At 33.6% G+C, this 17,600-nt stretch overlaps 1 protein-coding gene across 5 annotated transcripts in view; it reads left to right on the top strand.

The window, feature by feature from the left end:
* Positions 1-17,600, top strand: part of STRN3 (striatin 3) — a 130,070-nt gene that overhangs the window by 88,664 nt on the left and 23,806 nt on the right. For 3 of the 5 annotated variants that reach the window (XM_002824642.5, XM_024231585.3, XM_054529972.2), the window contains exons 6-8: positions 2,228-2,357; positions 3,547-3,688; positions 9,551-9,661. In XM_002824642.5, the coding sequence (XP_002824688.2) occupies positions 2,228-2,357; positions 3,547-3,688; positions 9,551-9,661 (383 nt within the window). The remainder of the gene's footprint in view (positions 1-2,227; positions 2,358-3,546; positions 3,689-9,550; positions 9,662-17,600) is intronic. The other 2 variants (XM_024231586.3, XM_024231584.3) reach the window with 1 other exon arrangement.

The following is a 17,600-nucleotide window of genomic DNA, read 5'->3' as shown; positions in this document are numbered from 1 at the left end:
TAATGATGTTGAGCATCTGTTAATATGCTTATTTGCATTCCACCTATCATTATGGTGCAATGTCTATTTGAAATATTTCCCCATTTTTTATTGTTTTGTTACTGTTAAGGTTAAGTGTTCTTTATATACCCTTGACACAAGTTTTTCATGAAATATAACTTGCAAATATCTTTTCACAATTTATAGGCTTTTCTTTACATTCTCTTGGTGTCTTTCAAAGAGCGAATGTTAATAATTTTGGTGAAATCTGATTCACCAATTCTTTCTTTTATGCATTGTGTTCCATTTGACTTTTAAAGCCATGCACATGTATCGCTGTGTTTAAATACAGTTTTAAAACCTGGAAACAGGAGGCGCTCTTACTTTAGAGACAGAAATTTCTATCCAAAGAGCAGCAGTACTTAATTTTTCAAAGTTCAAAACAAATATATCTTTAAAAAAAATTCTTTTCTTGTATAATTGATATGCAACTTTTATCAAATGCATTCATTGCCTTTCATTTAATCTCCAAATATTAAGTTATATTGTAAATTTTGAGCTGAAAGTATATTTTGTTCTGGTAGATTTGTGGTTGTTTTTACTAATTTGCATTTGAAGAAACCATCTCCTACATTCAGTTATTATACAGTTCCTTTAAACAGTGTGCTGGATTGGATGGGATATAGTACAACCTATTAAAACTCTTTCTTAATGCTATTTAAAAAATATAGTCAACCCTTTCTATCTGTAGGTTCTGCATCTATGGATTGAAAATACCACATTGAAAAAAAGACAATTAAAAAATAAAATAATACAAATTTAAAAATATAGTGTGACACCTATTTACGTAGTATTTACATTGTATTAGGTATTATAAATAATCGAGATGATTTAAAGTATACTACAGGGAGAATGTGTGTAGGGACTTCAGCATGATAGGGAGGTATGTATCCTAGAACCGATGCCTCATGGAAACCAAGGAACGAGTATAATCTGAATTGTGTTACATGCTTAATTTGGACTAATGGAGGGAACCAATCAGAGTGAGGGACAAAAACTCTCCCTGAGTTTTATATTATTTTTCTTTTTGTTACCATGTACTCTTAGTAAAGACATTTGAGATAATCTAATTCAGCCCCCACAATTTACAGGTAAAGAAATTGAGGCCAAAAGATTTAAATGGTTTGGCCAAATTCAAGCAGCTACTTAGTGGCAGAGCAGAAAATTTTCATGGTGAAAGTCTTTATTCAGCTGAATTTTCTACTGTTTTGTTGCTGCCTTTATTGTTAGACATTTAAACAACTATATGAAAACCTTTTTTTGTGTGTGCATAGGGAAACTCAAATTAGTTAAAAGATTTAGTTAAGTGGATAAAATATATTGTCCCTATTACCTGTTAAATAAGTGATTCTGCAAGACTTAAAAGTATTTATTTAATAGATTTTGAGTTATTTTTTCTAGCTAAGACAGTCTATGAAATGGATTGGGATGTTTTATATCTGATTTACTGTAAGTCTGGGCTGCTTGATAAATTATTTTTAAGTTTTTTTGTTTTCATTTTGAGACTGGGTCTTGCTCTGTCACCCAGGCTGGAATGCAATGTATAGTCATAGCTTACTGCAGCCTCAACCTCCTGGGTTCAAACAATCCTCCTATCTCAGCCTCCTGTGTAGCTGAGACTATAGGCACACAACACCATACCCAGGTAATTTTTTTTTTTGAAGATGAGTTTCACTATGTTGCCCAGGATGGTGTTGAACTCTAGGCTCAAGCGATCTTCTCCCCTTCACCTCCCAAAGTGCTGGGATTACAGGCATGAAGCACTGTCCCTGGCCCCGCCTGATAAACTTCGGTATTTACTGTTTTAGTCCTCAGACATTTAGACCAAACTGTAAGAGGTTGTAGTTATAAGAAATGCCAAGTTTCAGTTGCTTGTTTATGATGGCTTTATTTTGAGAACTAATAATATGTGTTTGAGTATCTAATACTATAGGATTTTATTTTGTTGCAGTAATTACCTAAAATATTTTGGACAATGAACTTTGGAGAAAGTCAGCAGAGAATAATTACTTTTATTTCAGTTGTAGAACATAAATCTTTCAAACTTTTTTTCTTGAATAAAGCCCTCAGACAGTAGGTAGTCATTCAAATCTCTCTAGTTTTAAGAATTGATTTAAAATGGGAACCAGAAAGAAATATTAGAACGAACCATTGGAATAGTTGGATTCATCTTTTTTCCTTCGCACAGGTCCTCTGGTGATGTTCTTGAGACGTTCAATTTCTTAGAAAATGCTGATGACAGTGATGAAGATGAGGAAAATGACATGATTGAAGGCATCCCAGAAGGAAAAGACAAACATCGGATGAATAAACACAAAGTAGGAATTATATTTTATATTCTTACTAGCTATATATTCATGTAGTTGGAATAGGAATTTTTGAGATGTCTTAAGTTACATTGGGAGTGATCGATCATCTTTATTTTACATATTGGTTAAAAGTTTTATGTGGTCAGCTCTTTTTGCGTTACACACATAGAGTAGGAATTGTTTGCTATATTATTCACTAAATGGGCAAGAAAAGGTCTGTATTTATAGGACTAGTCCATTGATTTTGAAACCTTTTTAAAGCAATGCCCTTTCCACTTCTGCTACAATTGAGAATCACTGCTGAAGTCTGTCTCTTCATGTACAGCACACCAGTGATAAATTAACTGAAGTTGCAATGGGAATACTTCTACCCTGGGTGAGGGCGTAATCTGTGAATTATAAGTAAGTCTCAACATTCTTGTATTTTAGTAAAGAATAATAAAAATTTACTTTTGCTCATAACCTAAGAAACAGGTTTATCTATTTGAGTGGTTTGAGGGGCTCGCTATAGAAGCCAAAGTAGAGTTGATCGTCCATTTGTGGATTACCAGAGTAGTGTACAGCATTTCAACCATAGGAAAAAGTGGGTAGGTTTAGTTGTTGGTATTTGAGATTTTGCAGTAACGTAAGAAAAAAATGACAATGTTCCACAAAAGTTTCTGGTCTACAAAATCAGTTTTCAGTCTCTTTTGACACATTCTATATGTATAACATAGTCTATTTGGGTGAATAGAGATTTTGATCCTTTTTATTTTTTTGTTCTGGAAGGTAAAGCACTATTGTAATTATCACAGCTATGAATTTAAATTAGTTACTATGCCATATCTCTATGAGTGAAGGACTAATCATGCAGTTTCCCATTTATGAGGTCAATTCAAGATAACATCAGAATGCAAATAAGTGACTGGTTCTTTAATAGAGGACTAACTGTGAATGTACTGTAATTTAAGAAGTTAACTGTTTTGGATGATTAGCACAAACCATTTTTAGTGCCACATTACTTAGATCAATCTTGGCACAGCACTATTGAACCATTTATCTAAAGTATAATTTGGGATTTGTGAATTACATGGGAAATCTAAAATTTTTGATCCAAGTAATTTTAAAATGGGCGTGTAAATGTAGTTATGTGACAATATTAAAGCATCCCTTTTCCATTTAGGATACAAGTAATTCTTGGTTTATATTCTATTTACAGATAGGTAATGAAGGTTTAGCTGCTGACCTAACTGACGATCCTGATACTGAGGAAGCACTGAAAGAATTTGATTTTTTAGTGACTGCTGAAGATGGTGAAGGAGCTGGAGAAGCACGGAGTTCGGGGGATGGCACAGAATGGGGTAAGGTGATAAAGAAATACCGGGTGGGAGGAAATCTTAGCCCTTAATGATGGGTTATTATTAAATATTATATGTGGAATGTGTGTATAAATGTATGGTGGCAGTTAAACTGAGAGCAAGGGGAAGTGGTTTTGAATAATATCAAGGTATTTTGTACCAATTTACTTAAATTTGGTGACTAAACTGTTTAATATATATTGCTTTTGGTGGATTTTGATTTTTGGAATTTGTCTGGATTTAAAGTTGAAACATTTAATTGATTTGGAAATCCAATTTCTTTCCCTTTAGTGGATTTTTAAAAATGTATGTATTCAGTTTTAAACATTCCCATTGTTTAATTAGGTATTCTAGATTTAGGAAGATTTAACTCCCAGTATGTCCATATAGTGTTATCTGACTAATTACTAGAATTAGTAATTAGTCAGTAATTAGAAATTAGTAATTAGAAAGTAATTAGTAATTAGAAAGAATAAAGCTACTCATCCTGAATTATAGCTCTATATTGAGCACAATTTAATGGAGATACTAAACTTTATTGCCTATAATATTCAGTGTGCAAAATGTTAGGGCCTAAACTTTGGAAGTGGTACATTGTGCTAATAATAATTCAGCCATAACTAAGAGAAAACCATTCTCTATCTGTACATGGTTAAAAACCCCATTAGGAAGTAAAATAAGTGTAAAAAATATTTTAAGGTAATAGCTGACGTCATTTATCTTTTTCCTAGTAAATACATTCATGCAATCCTCATTTAATATCAGCTTGTTGTGTGGTAGGTAGAACAAAGTGTGTTTACTGAGCTTTATTGGAGAAGATTATTATTATTATTATTATTATTTTTGAGACGGAGTCTCGCTCTGTCGCCAGGCTGCAATGCAGTGGTGCAATCTTGGCTCACTGCAACCTCCGCCTCCCGTGTTCAAGTGATTCTCCTACCTTGGCCTCCCAAGTATCTGGGACTACAGGCGTGCACCACCACACCCAACTACTTTTTGTATTTTTAGTAGAGGCGGGGTTTTACCTTGTTGGCCAGGATGGTCTCGATCTCTTGACCTCGTGATCCGCCCACCTTGGCCTCCCAAAGTACTGCGATTACAGGCATGAACCACCGCGCTTGGCCTGGAGAAGGTTATTTTAATACATCAAAGTTTTGCTTAATTACAAGCAAGAGGAATAATCACTAGATTTTTTTTTAAAAAAGTACTTGGATAGCAAACACTTGGATTTTAAAAGATGCCTCATTTATGTGTTTAAACTAAGTATTGCTAATAGCAAGAGAGAAAAAACCTAATATGTAATACATTTATTGATTATCTTGATATAAAAAATGAATCAAGTACTTAAAAGATTTGAATTTTGCCACCAATTTTCTTATTATAATTCTCAAGCATTATTTTCAGACCTTCACTTCTTTCTTCTTCTAAGTGGAAATAGAAGAGACACATTAATTCAAACATGAGAAAACTCCACAATTACTTTCTAGACTACATTTTGTACTTACTATTGAAAATGATTGTGGTTTAGAAGGGTACCTTTCTTCAAAATCAGCATTGCTCAGGAGAAACAGTAAAAATATTTAACTTTTCTTTTAGCTTCTCTGTGCAGACATTCAATGTTGGAAATACCTTATCTTTTTCCAGTAATTTCAAAAGTATTGTTTTTTCCTGATTGTTTTATAATTATATAATTATTTTGTAATACAGGTATGTTTTAAAAAACTTAGAACCTACAAATACATGAGAAGATGAATATTTTTATAAGTATATGTATATGTATTTACTTATTTAGTTAACAGAGGATTTTGCTATATGTTGATTTGTAATGCACACTTTTCACTTAATACATGGTTCTTCTGCATCGTTTTTTTTTTTTTGAAACAGGGTCTCGCTTTGTTGCCCAGGCTGGGGTGCTGTGGTGCAATCTTGGCTCTCTGTGACCTTCACCTCCCAGGCTCAAGGGGTCCTCCCACCTCAGCCTCCTGAATAACTGAGACCACAGGTGTGTGACCACACCTGGCTAATTTTTGCATTTTTTTTTTTGTAGAGACGGGGTTTGGCCATGTTGCTCAGGCTAGTCTTGAACTCATGGACTCAAGCAGTCTGCCTGCCTTGGCCTCCCAAAGTGCTGGGATTACAGGCATGAGCCACCATGCCCAGTCAGCATCATTTTAAATAGCTGGATAACATTCTGCCAATAATGTGCCATAATTTTATTTAACCAGAGCCCTATGATGCACATTTAGCTTATTTTCATTAAAAAGAAAATGATCGAAGTAACTTATCAAATATCTTTTTAGCTAAATCTTGACACATATTCATTCCTGTTTCCTTAGCCTAAAGTTGCTAGAAATTTAGTCAAAAGGATAAAGAAAAAACTCAGGAATTTAATTTATATGGAATGGCATTATTTCTTTGATAATAGTTTCCATATTATGTACAACTGATTGGTCCTTCTGTCTGAAGACTTTTGATTGTAGAGCAGAGTTTTAAGACAACTCTCAATACTTTCCTTTTTACTATCAATATTTGACACAATACCTGTGTCTCCTGTGTAAGTGGAAGTATTCGAAAAGGTCTCTTACTTCCAGACAAGACGGAAATATTATCTTTAAAACATTTTAAGTTCTTGATGAAGGAAAATAACTCATATTTAAGTACAAGATGGTTCAGATAGTTTTTTTTTTGGTAAGAAATGAAAACTGTCAAGTGATTTATGCAGTATTTCCAAAGTTCATCATTTCTACTCAGCAAGATGTTATAGTCATTTTTTCCAAAGCAAAGAGGATGAATATGCAAACACTCTTTATATTTATGGAATTCATTTGCTAAAAATTTGAATATATTTATAAATAGGAAAGTGGTAGCTTTCAGATTTTTTTTTTCTTTTTTTTGAGACGGAGTCTTACTCTGTTACTCAGGCTGGAGTGCAATGGAACCATCTCAGCTCACTGCAACCTCCACTTCCCGGATTCAAGCGATTCTCCTGCCTCAGCCTCCGGAGTAGCTGGGATTACAGGCGCGTGCCACCACGCCCGGCCAATTTTTGTATTTTTAATAGAGACAGGGTTTCACCATGTTGGCCAGGCTGGTCTTGAACTCCTGACCTCAGGTGATCCACCCGCCACGGCCTCCCAAAGTGCTGGGATTACAGGTGTGAGCCACGATGCCCAGCCCAGATTTAAATTATTGGGTAAAAGAGCACTGATTTTTTTAAAAAAGTAAGTCTTGTCTTAATGAAATATACTCTAGTCCTTACTCACATTAGAGAATCTGGTTTTTATTTTGTATATTAGCAGTCAGCAATTAACTTTGTTATCTCTGACTTTGAATTTTTTTTATCTTATGAAACCACTGCCTTTTGGCAAGCTTTCTAATGCTCTTTTCACTGTCATCTGTATTAGATAGTCTGAGTTTAATATTAGTAATTTTTAGTTCTTCTCATTGTCAAAAGCAATAGTTGGCATTTCTATTTTGCTTTTTCTTTCATGGAGACTAGGCATTTTAAGAATGTTTATTTATTGTCTCCTATCTTTGATCTGTAGAGATTTATAGAACTACAAAATACAATTAGCACCTGAATGTTTGTACTTAAGTATAATGGATAAGTATGAGTATTTGCATAAAGTTAGTTACAAATTTATGCTGCAGTTAATAGATTTGTATAATTCATCTGCTTTGGTAATCAGAATTACCGTAATAGAATTTCATGTTTTTGTGGGTTTGAGCAGTCAGGAGTCATTTCTTATGCATATTTGTGTTTTCTTTTAGACAAAAAAGTTACTGTAAATGATTCAACCTCATTTCTTGGTATTTTTTCCCCCTAGATTTTTTAAAAACAGGATTAATATGTAGAAGATTATTCTGCCTCTTCCCTTTTGCTCTTATCTATTTCTTATAAGCAATATCAAACAGCTGTTATTACCAGGCAAGTTTCAGGATGTTGTTTGTGCACATATGCATTCACCAACCTGTTCTTTGCACTGCCTAAATTTATTTTTGTTTTCAGATTTGAGATATCTTGCAAGTAATATTTTTTTCCTTAAGCTTATCCTTTTTTTATTCCCTATGCATTTTCACTCCACTCTCTTTGTCAACTATAGTTAGAGCTATTCACAGTTTTATTCTCTCTACACAGGTCTTTTAGAAAACTGTTTGGCTCTTATTAGATTTTTCTGTTCTATCTAATTTCCTATATAAACTTCATACAACTTAAGGTTTTTTTTGGTCTCTGTGAGGTTTAAAAAATATTTGCTCATAATGTATCAATTTGTCTTGCTTTAAGTAGTTGAAATTAAGAATTATTAACTTCATTAAAATGAATGCAAATGATTTAATTGTTGAGATCCCATTTTTCTTGGTATATTCAATAAGTTTACAGAAGGATTCCTGATGCAGCATAGTTTTCAGGAAACTTCATGATTTGAGTACATGCAAATTGAGTAAAGTGAATTTTCTCTTTACAACTGTATTACAAACAGCATTACAATTTGTGGATTTGACAGATAGATAATCTTAGGTGTAAGTTTTAGTCATGAGTAACCTAGTTGCAAGTGATTCAAGTTAGCAAATTAATTTCAAACTTAGGATTTAGCTTTTCACATACTGACCTACCACCTGGTGATCATACCATCAGGGAAAAAGTTATGACAATTGTAGCAGGAAAAACTCAAGGTACAGTAAACATTTGCATTTCTGTGTGCCATTCAAATAAGAGAATTTCTTAACGTTGGTGCATATAGCAATCTATAAAGGAAGAGAAAGGCTTTTTATGTCTACTTTATAGATTAAGTCAGTGAGGCCTAGGGTGGCTCTTACAAAACTTGTTAGCCAGAATATACTGAGTTATCAAAAATTTAACAAGTCAGAGTGTTAAACTTCCTTATGAGCTGTTTTAAAACCACACAAAGGAAGGAAAAATCCTCAATATTTAAAATAATTCTCAAAGACTCAATTATTTTTATGCTGCCTCTTTTTAGTGCTGTTTTTCCTCTAGTTGACTATGAGTAAATTTTTCTCAGGCACAAGTATTTAGTTAAATATGGATTTATTATTCAGCTAAAATAGCTGATGTAGCTTTAGCAGATGTACAGCAATGTATGTTTTCACTTCTCCATGCTGATCACTAGTTTTATCCTGAAAAAAAATCAATTCGAAAAAAATTCTTCAGTGGAATTTGAGTTTTTTTTTGTTTGTTTGTTTTTTGTTTTTTTTTTTTTGCTAATCTTAGTTGTAGACCAATGGAAGAAGGTAATGAGATGTTGAACTATTTGGGTGGGTGGGGGCAGAGGTGGGACTCTCTGAATGCTTTGTATGGATTATTCAAGACATTGTATTTTTGAACTATATGTATTATATTGGACTAGAATGCCTCTCCATTAGTACAGTTAATCCTGTGCATGCAGAATCAGTATGACAGAAGGTGCATGAATATTTTCGTCAATGAAACAGCACTTACCTTTCTAGCTTGCACTTTTCCGAGTAGTTCGCATGTATTTCATTCATTTGCTTTTATGATGCTGGCTGAATAATTTTTTATTAACATTTTTATAAAGATGCAGTGATCTATTTTTATAACATTAGATTTCTAATGTCAGTCTATTGAATGAATGATAACCTTCAAATTTGTGGTTCATGAAAATGAAGCACCATTTAACTGTTGATATTAAATGTTTAGAAACTTATGACATGGGCATTTAGAGTTTGAGTTGTGAATATCAGAACTGAGACTGCACCTTTAAAGTATTTTGAGTATATGCTATTAGTACGTTTTATTATGATTATGTAAAGCTATAACAGTTTACTGCCAACAGCTTGCATTGCCAACTGCTGATTTTTTTTCTTTTAATAATATGCTGCATGTAGATAAAGATGACCTCTCCCCAACTGCTGAGGTTTGGGATGTAGACCAGGGACTAATAAGTAAACTGAAGGAACAGTACAAGAAGGAACGAAAGGGGAAGAAAGGGGTGAAGAGTAAGTGCAGATTCTGACTATTATAATTTTTGTATACCAATAATTGAGAAAAAAATTCTTCAATTCTGTTTCTTTGTGTAACTTAATTTTTTGTTTCATAAAGGGGGCAACTGACTTTAAACTTTGTCTGTTGTATAATTGAAATTTGTTGGTATATAATTTAGATGTGTTATTGATCAAGTAGAAAATCATTTAAAATATATGGGAAGGGTAAAGGAAAGATTTTGAGGATTGTTTTTAAGCTTTAAAAACTTTACCAAATTGTTTGGAATATTGGCATTGGAATAAAAAAGTAAAGATTTTTTCAAAAGGGAGAAAAGTATAAATTTCTCCATTTTTGATACATAGAGTATAGCTATAAACAACTCATATCCAGGTTACATTTCTTAGTTTGGGAATCCTTACCTGCAGTGAGTAGGAAAGCCCTTTCTATAGTTTCTGCTTTCTGGTCTTAATCCAACTGCAAACAACAGCAGCAGCAAAAAGAATCTCTTGGGTAGTATTTTTTGGCTACTGTGGTGAAGGAAACCAGAAGTGGGAGCTTAGTGGTGGCAGTAGGGTTTGTTTAGTCATTGCTGGGTGTCTTGGTGCCTGGATGTATTTTTCACTATGTTGTATATTAACCAATTTACTTATTAAAATGCAAATCCGCTATAGTACCTCTCTCAAAGTAGCAATTCATTTCCATTTGGTGAAGCAAACTTAAAAGTTGCCACATAAAAATGTCTTCAGATCTATGACTATTAACTGGAGAGACTTGAAACTTATTTTTGGGACTCATTTGAACTGGTCAGTGACCCCTGCTAATCTTAACATTTTGATTATATAAGGGAGAAAATAGTGTGAGAAAAAGGCAAAAGCAATATAGACATTCTTTTGTGTTTCTTTGGTGACAAATACATTCATATATTAAATGGCAGCTGTAATGGAAACATTTGCGAGTTTCTTTCAGTAAAACCTTTTTTGAGTGATTTCATTTACTGTGGAGGCTAATAAGTGAAGTTTTGGGGGTTTCACCTGTTACACAATTTTATAACTTTATGATAGCTTTTGTTATTGCATGTGAATTAAAAGACTATATAGTGAACTGCTTATTGTATTTAAAAACATTTGATACTGGGCTGGGGTTGTGTTTAGTTCTAACATCATTTACCTATAATGCAAGCATGTTGAGTATAAAAGTACATTTGTATGATTGACTACATTAGAATAGACAAAATGACATTAGAATTTTAGGGTTTAATTTTTTTTTTTTTTTTTTTTGACGGAGTCTCGCTGTGTCGCCCAGGCTGGAGTGCAGCGGTGCGATCTCGGCTCACTGCAACCTCTGCCTCCCGGGTTCAAGCGATTCTCCGGCCTCAGTCTCCTGAGTAGCTGGGACTATAGACACGTGCGCCACCATGTCTGGCTAATTTTTTGTATTTTTAGTAGAGACGGAGATTTACTGCGTTAGCCAGGATGGTCTCAATCTCCTGACTTTGTCGTGATCTGCCTGCCTTGATCTCCCAAAGTGCTGGGATTACAGGCGTGAGCCACTACGCCCGGCCTAGGGTTTAATTTTTTTTTCTTTTTAAGAAATAAAGTAGCTTATTTTACTAGTGGATTGCTTATTTTATATATAGTATCATAAACTGACTTAATCTGCTGAAGATTTCTTTTGAAATGTAGATAATGTTGCTTCTAATTTAAAATAGAAGTATCCTATTTTCCCCCTCTGATAGACTATGACTAGACCTATATCTTTTTGAGGTCTACAGATAAGATGTAAGTCAAGGTCTTTTTTAGTTGTTGCTTTTAAACTTTTCTTAAAATTTTTTTTAATTAAAAAAGTATGTTTAAGAAATATTAGAAACAGATAAACTAAAAAATTAAAATTTAATTTTTTTAGAACACAGGTTGGAGTGCAGTAGTGTAAATCATAGCTCACTGTAGCCTCAAACTCTCCTGTCCTGAAGATATCTTCCCACCTCAGCCTCCTGAGTAGCTGGGACTATAGGCATGTGCCACCACACCTGGCTAATACTTTATTTTTAAAAATTTTTTGTAGAGATGGAGTTTCTCTGTATTGCCCAAGCTGGTCTCGAACTCTTGGCCTCAGGCCATTCTTCCACCTCAGCTTTTCAGAGTGTTAAGATTATAGGCATGAGCCACCGTGCTTGGCCTTATGTTTTTTTTTTTTAATTTGACCTTAGTACACACAATATTATAATTTGCCTACTACCATCATAGAAAACATCATTTTATGTCAACAAATAATTCCTTTATATATGTGGTTTTTTTTTCTTTCTAAACAACAGAGAGGAACTCAGTACATGAAATGGATGAAAGTGGACTTCTTTGATTGAATCAGTACCTGGAGACCCCAAATTCATAACTTAAGGCTTTCATGTCTCAATAACATCTTACTCTCTAGATAGGTATTCTGTTATTCAGCCCATTCCACTTTAATTTTGATTTCATATCTGTTTTTTCAAAAAAATGAATTTTGCTTATATAATCATAAAAATAACACATGCTTGTTATTCAGATAATATAAGAAGTATATAGGAATATAAAGAAAAACTATAAAAATCACTTGCATTCCTACCACTCAGAGACTATTTGGCACATATTCATCCATCTTTTCTTAAAAGTCTTTATACATAAAACCTCCTTTTTAATATTTTAACTAGAATATTATTGTTTTAATTTAACTCATTATTTCTTAATGTTTCATAGTCATTTAAAATATAATTTTTGTGGATTTAACTTAGCTTCCATTAGTTAAATCAATAGATTTGTTTCTAATTTTTAAACATTTTTGTAAATATTACTGTCTTTGAGGCTACTAATGTAAGTAGATACAGGGATAAAGTCTCTAGCAAAGTGTCTCAGGAAAGAGAATTCAGAAATAAATTATGTTTCTTTTTTATACTTCTTTTATGAAGGTTTATAAATTAAAAACTTTTCACTCTTTAGTACAGAATTCAGTGTGAAAATGTTGGCTCAGAATCCTTGCTGTGAAATTAGAGTTTAAGAAAATAAAAACTTTTTTTTTCTGTTTATGGATCACAAACTTCTAATGATCTTAATTCAAATAGCTCATCATGTTAATACTAAGATATAATTTTACACGAAAAGGTTAATTCATGAATTTCTTAGCATTTTTATTATCTAGTCCATGTTATTATTCTTATGTTCTCCTTACGTAGCTTTGTACAAGTTAGAATAATTCATTATCTGTAACCTTTTGATTTCTTTAAAAAAATTTTTGCTTATAAATGGCACATAATTATAAATATTTATGGGACACAGTGTGACATTTTAATACGTTTAAACATTGAATAATAGAAATCAGAGTAGTTAGCATATTCATCATTTCTTTGTGGTTACAGCACTCATATCCTTTTTTTCTAGCTATCTCGAAATACAGAATACGTTGTCATTAGCTATAGTCACCCTACTGTGTAATTGAACCAGAACTTATTCTACCTATGTAAATGTAAATTTGTATACATTTACCAACCTTGATTTCCAGAATTTGTTAATAAGTCACACTTACTGAATTAGCATAAGCTTCTACAGATTTTTCATTGCAGCTTTTTAGAGGGAAGAAAACTATTTGCTAACTTTACCATATGGAATCAGCAGATGTAATCCAGTCTTTTTTCTTTTCTTTTTTTTGGAAGGGAAAGAGAAAAATGGCAAGAATGCTGACTTCTTAACTTTGTAAAGACCCATTCAAGATTTGACTTTTAAATGGAAAGGCTTCTAAAATCAAGTGCTAAGTTAAAGTTTCTGTGTCTTCCAACTTGTTCACTCCATCTCACCCTTCTTTTTTTTTTTACCCCCCTGCCCGCCCCCTCCCCCCCAGCAAGAGGAAAAGGGGTTAAAAGTGACAGCCTTGTCTTGGAATGTAGACCCACTTCAGTGTTTCTTTCTTAGTAAGTGAGATATACAGTATAATTGAGATGTACTTTATCTTATTAATACTCTAAGAGTCAATACCTTGAAACTAAAGAGGCTTGATGCAGTTATTTTGGTCTCAGGCTTCAAAGGGTTAAGCTTTCTTTTCCTTTTAACTTTTTATTTTGACATAATTTCTGACTTAAGAAAATTTTGTGAGAATAGTACAGAGAATTCCATATACTTTTCACCCAGGTTACCCACCAAATGTTAACACTTTACCACACTTGCTTTTCCTTTTTCTTTCTGTAAATATGTTCTTTTTTATTTCGAGACAGGCTGTCACTCTGCTGCCCAGGATGGAGTACAGTAGCACATTGTAGCTCACTGCAGCCTCAAACTCCTGGGCTCAAGCAATCTTTCCACTCCCGCCTCCCGAGTAGCTGGGACCACAGGTGTGCACCACTATGCCTGGCTAATTTTTACATTTTTTAATAGACAGGCTCTCTGTATGTTGCCCAGGCGGATCTCAAACTCCTGGCCTCAAGTGATCATCTCACCTCAACCTCCAAAAGCATTAAGATTTCAGGCATGAGGCTGGGTGCAGTGGTTCATGCCTGTAATCCCAGCACTTTGGGAGGCTGAGGCGGGCAGATGACCTGAGGTCAAGAGTTTGAGATCACCCTGGCCAACATGGTGAGGCCTTGTCTCTACTAAAAATACAAAAAAAAATTAGCTGGGCATGGTGGCTTACGCCTGTAGTCCCAGCTACTTAGGGAGGCTGAGGCAGGAGAATCGCTTGAACCCAGGAGACGGAGGTTGCAGTGAGCCAAGATCGCACCACTCCACTCCAGCCTGGGCGACAGAGGGAGACCATCTCAAAAAAAAAAAAAAAAAAAAAAATTTTCAGGCATGAGCCACTGTACCTGGCCGTGTATTTTTTTTTTTTTTTTTGAGTAGTTCAGAAAACTAAGTTGTAGACATGTAGCTCTTTAAATATATTAGTATATATTTAAACAAAGATATTCTCGTGTATGACCACAGTACAGTCATGAAAATCAAGAAGTAAGCATTGATGCAATACTAATATCTAAGCTACAACTCAGTTTTCTTTCACTTTTTAACAATTTCTATGTTTTCTGTAACTCGGGAGGAGCTTGAATTAATCTTCTGTAAAAATGTTGGGCTGGTAGCAATTTTCTAACTTTTTAAGGTCTCCATTTGTGCTGTATTTTATATCTTAGTAAAAACATATAAATCAATGATTAAAAATCACACAGTGTGAACGAAGCATCTGAAATATGGAGGCTTTAGTTAGAATATGAGAGAGCAGCTAAAAATCTTTTAAGACTTTCTGTGATATTTGTTACTCTTTTTCAACATGGACAGTTTAAACTGTGGATTATAATAATGTATTTTCCTTTGATAGGAGCTGTTATTCTTATAGCCTGTTGTTACTCTTAAGCTATATTATACCTATAAAATTTAAACTTAACAAGAAAAGATTATTTCATTTCCTTTCTTGAAAAGATGTATAGGCTTTCCCCATTTTAAAAATTCATATTTTGGGTATATGTATGTTTTCATTCCTGGTTCTTAGTGAGTGGACTTATCTTAATTTTCCTAATTATTCTCATTTATCTTAACTTTCCTGTCTTTTCTATATATGGAATATGATTTTTTTTTGCCATTTCCCTTCTCTCCTTTACTGGTGTTGCAGAATTGCTGTGCACCTTCTGGCCTGATTATCAATACATTTGAAAAGGGGGAAGTCTTGTAACTTTTTCAACATTTCTTTTAATATAAATCATAAGTGAGCTCCCCCAAGTCATTTTCTAATTTTTATTTTTAAAGTTTTGTATTAATATTTGTCATTTACTATTCCAGATCCAAGAAAACATGTTGTCACCAGGAAATACAGTTTTTTAAAGTGTGACTTGAAGCCAAGTATCCAAAATTAGGTATTTGAATTCATTTAAGAAGAACTTACTCTTAAGTAGGCTTTTAGAAACACCTTTGCTCACACTACAAATTATCTATTATGATTAAGCTACTTCCGTTTAGCACATAGTACTAATTCGAAGAGCCCACAAAATAGTTATATTCTCTCTCTTCCCTCAAAGACAAAAACAAAATCATTTCATAGCAAAGAGATGTTATTTTCAACTAGGCATGTGGTTTTATGTTTCTGGCTTTAATTTCACTCTTTAAAAACAAACATTGATGTCCTTTAACTCGGGATTTTTTTCTTTCTTTTCAAGAAAATAACTTAGATATTTTGCCTAGGATCAGAATGTATCAGATTGATACTCTTTAATCAGAGCACTTTTTAAAACCGAAGAGTCACTTTGCAGCTGAAGTTATTTTTTCTTATTATTGTGATCTCATATTTATTTAAGACAACAGTTGTCTTAAATAAATTAAATAAAGCTGTGAAAGCTTCAATTATGATAGAAAATAGAACAGATCTAGCAAACATGACTTAACTAAATTTTCTTGCTAAAATAAGCTTATCTTTTCCAGATTGTTTGCCTGCTAACAGTTAAGCTTCAGAATATAGGTTGATCAACAAAGGGAGGGCTCATTTGAGAAAGGGAAAATGTTAGATTTGTTCAAAAGTACTATTTTACTTACAGTTATAGAGGGCATAGGAAGATAAATTTCACGGCATGAGTGTGTGTGTTTGAGCGGAATTTGAAAACGTAACAGTAGTGTATAGTTTGGCTTACACGTGGCATAATTAGTATGTTTTTCATTGTGTCAGTCTAGAGGATTATGCATTTATATAGGACTTTGTATTTGTTAAGAGGTAGGTGGGTTGTATTCATAGTAGTAGAAAAGTTTTTCTAGCTGGGCACGGTGGCTCATGCCTGCAATCCTAGCACTTTGGGATGCTTAGGAGAGAGGATTGCTTGACCCCAGGAGCTCAATACCAGGCTAGGCAGCATGGTGAGACCATCTCTACAAAAATAAAAAATACAAAAATTAGCTGAGTGTGGTAGTGCATGCCTGTGGTCCCAGCTACTCTGGAGACTGAGGTAGGTGAATTGCCTGAGCCTAAGAGTTCAAGACCAGCCTGGACAACATGGTGAGACCCTGTCTCTACAAAAATTTTTTAAAAATTAGCCAAGCTTGATGGTACATGCCTGTGGTCCCAGCTACTGGGCAGGCTGAGGCAGGAGGATCACTTGAATCCAGGAGGTCAAGAGCCAAGGAGATCAAGGCTGTAGAGAGCCATGTTCGTGTCACTGCATTCTAGCCTGGGTGACAGGGCAAGACCTTGTCTCAAAAATAATAATAAAAATTAAAAAATAAATAAAAGTTTTTCTTGCTATATAAGAATTAGAGAAAGTATTTGTACTTCTATAAATTTCAGTTTTTATTTAATTAGTGCTTAATGGGCCTTCAAATATGCTTTTAAAAATTGATATTAATATTGTCTAGTATCCTGTTATATACTAGTACAGTTTTCTCATTGCTGATAAGACTTCATGTTTTTTATTTGAAATTGTTTTGTTGCATTTATTATATTTAGAATATTGGATAGGTTTAGAAAGAAAACGAAGACATGAAATTTGCAGTTGAAAGATGCTCTGCACAATAGAGTAAAGACTACTACTAAATGAAATCTGCTTTCATCTTTTGGCAGCTTTTGAGAAACTAGGATTAGAGCAGGGAAGTTTCATCATTTCCTCAACTTGGCACTGTGTCATACTGAAGCTATCTGGCTATAGTATGTAAATAATATTATATAATTTGGGATCCTCAGTTTGAACAGTAACTTCCATAATATCTCCTAATTTCTTCCCCTTCTATATCTCCCAGTTCATGTGTACAGAAAGATTTTGACTTTACATTGTCTGTAACAAAACTTTGTCAAGCCTTTATTATGTTTCACATTAACTATCATATAATTAAATTATTTACAAGGTAGTATTTAATAAAGTCATTTTATGTTACACACAAATAAGAGAACATTGAAAGATCAACAAAAGCTTTACAGAAGAGATGGAACTGGTGTGGAGGAATGGGTAGAATGGGTAGAATTTGGATA

The sequence above is a fragment of the Pongo abelii genome, chromosome 15, assembly GCF_028885655.2.
Source record: "Pongo abelii isolate AG06213 chromosome 15, NHGRI_mPonAbe1-v2.0_pri, whole genome shotgun sequence".
NCBI classification, from domain to species: domain Eukaryota; kingdom Metazoa; phylum Chordata; class Mammalia; order Primates; family Hominidae; genus Pongo; species Pongo abelii.
The sequence above is the reverse complement of the archived record's forward strand: the minus strand, read 5'-3'. Positions and strand labels throughout refer to the sequence as shown.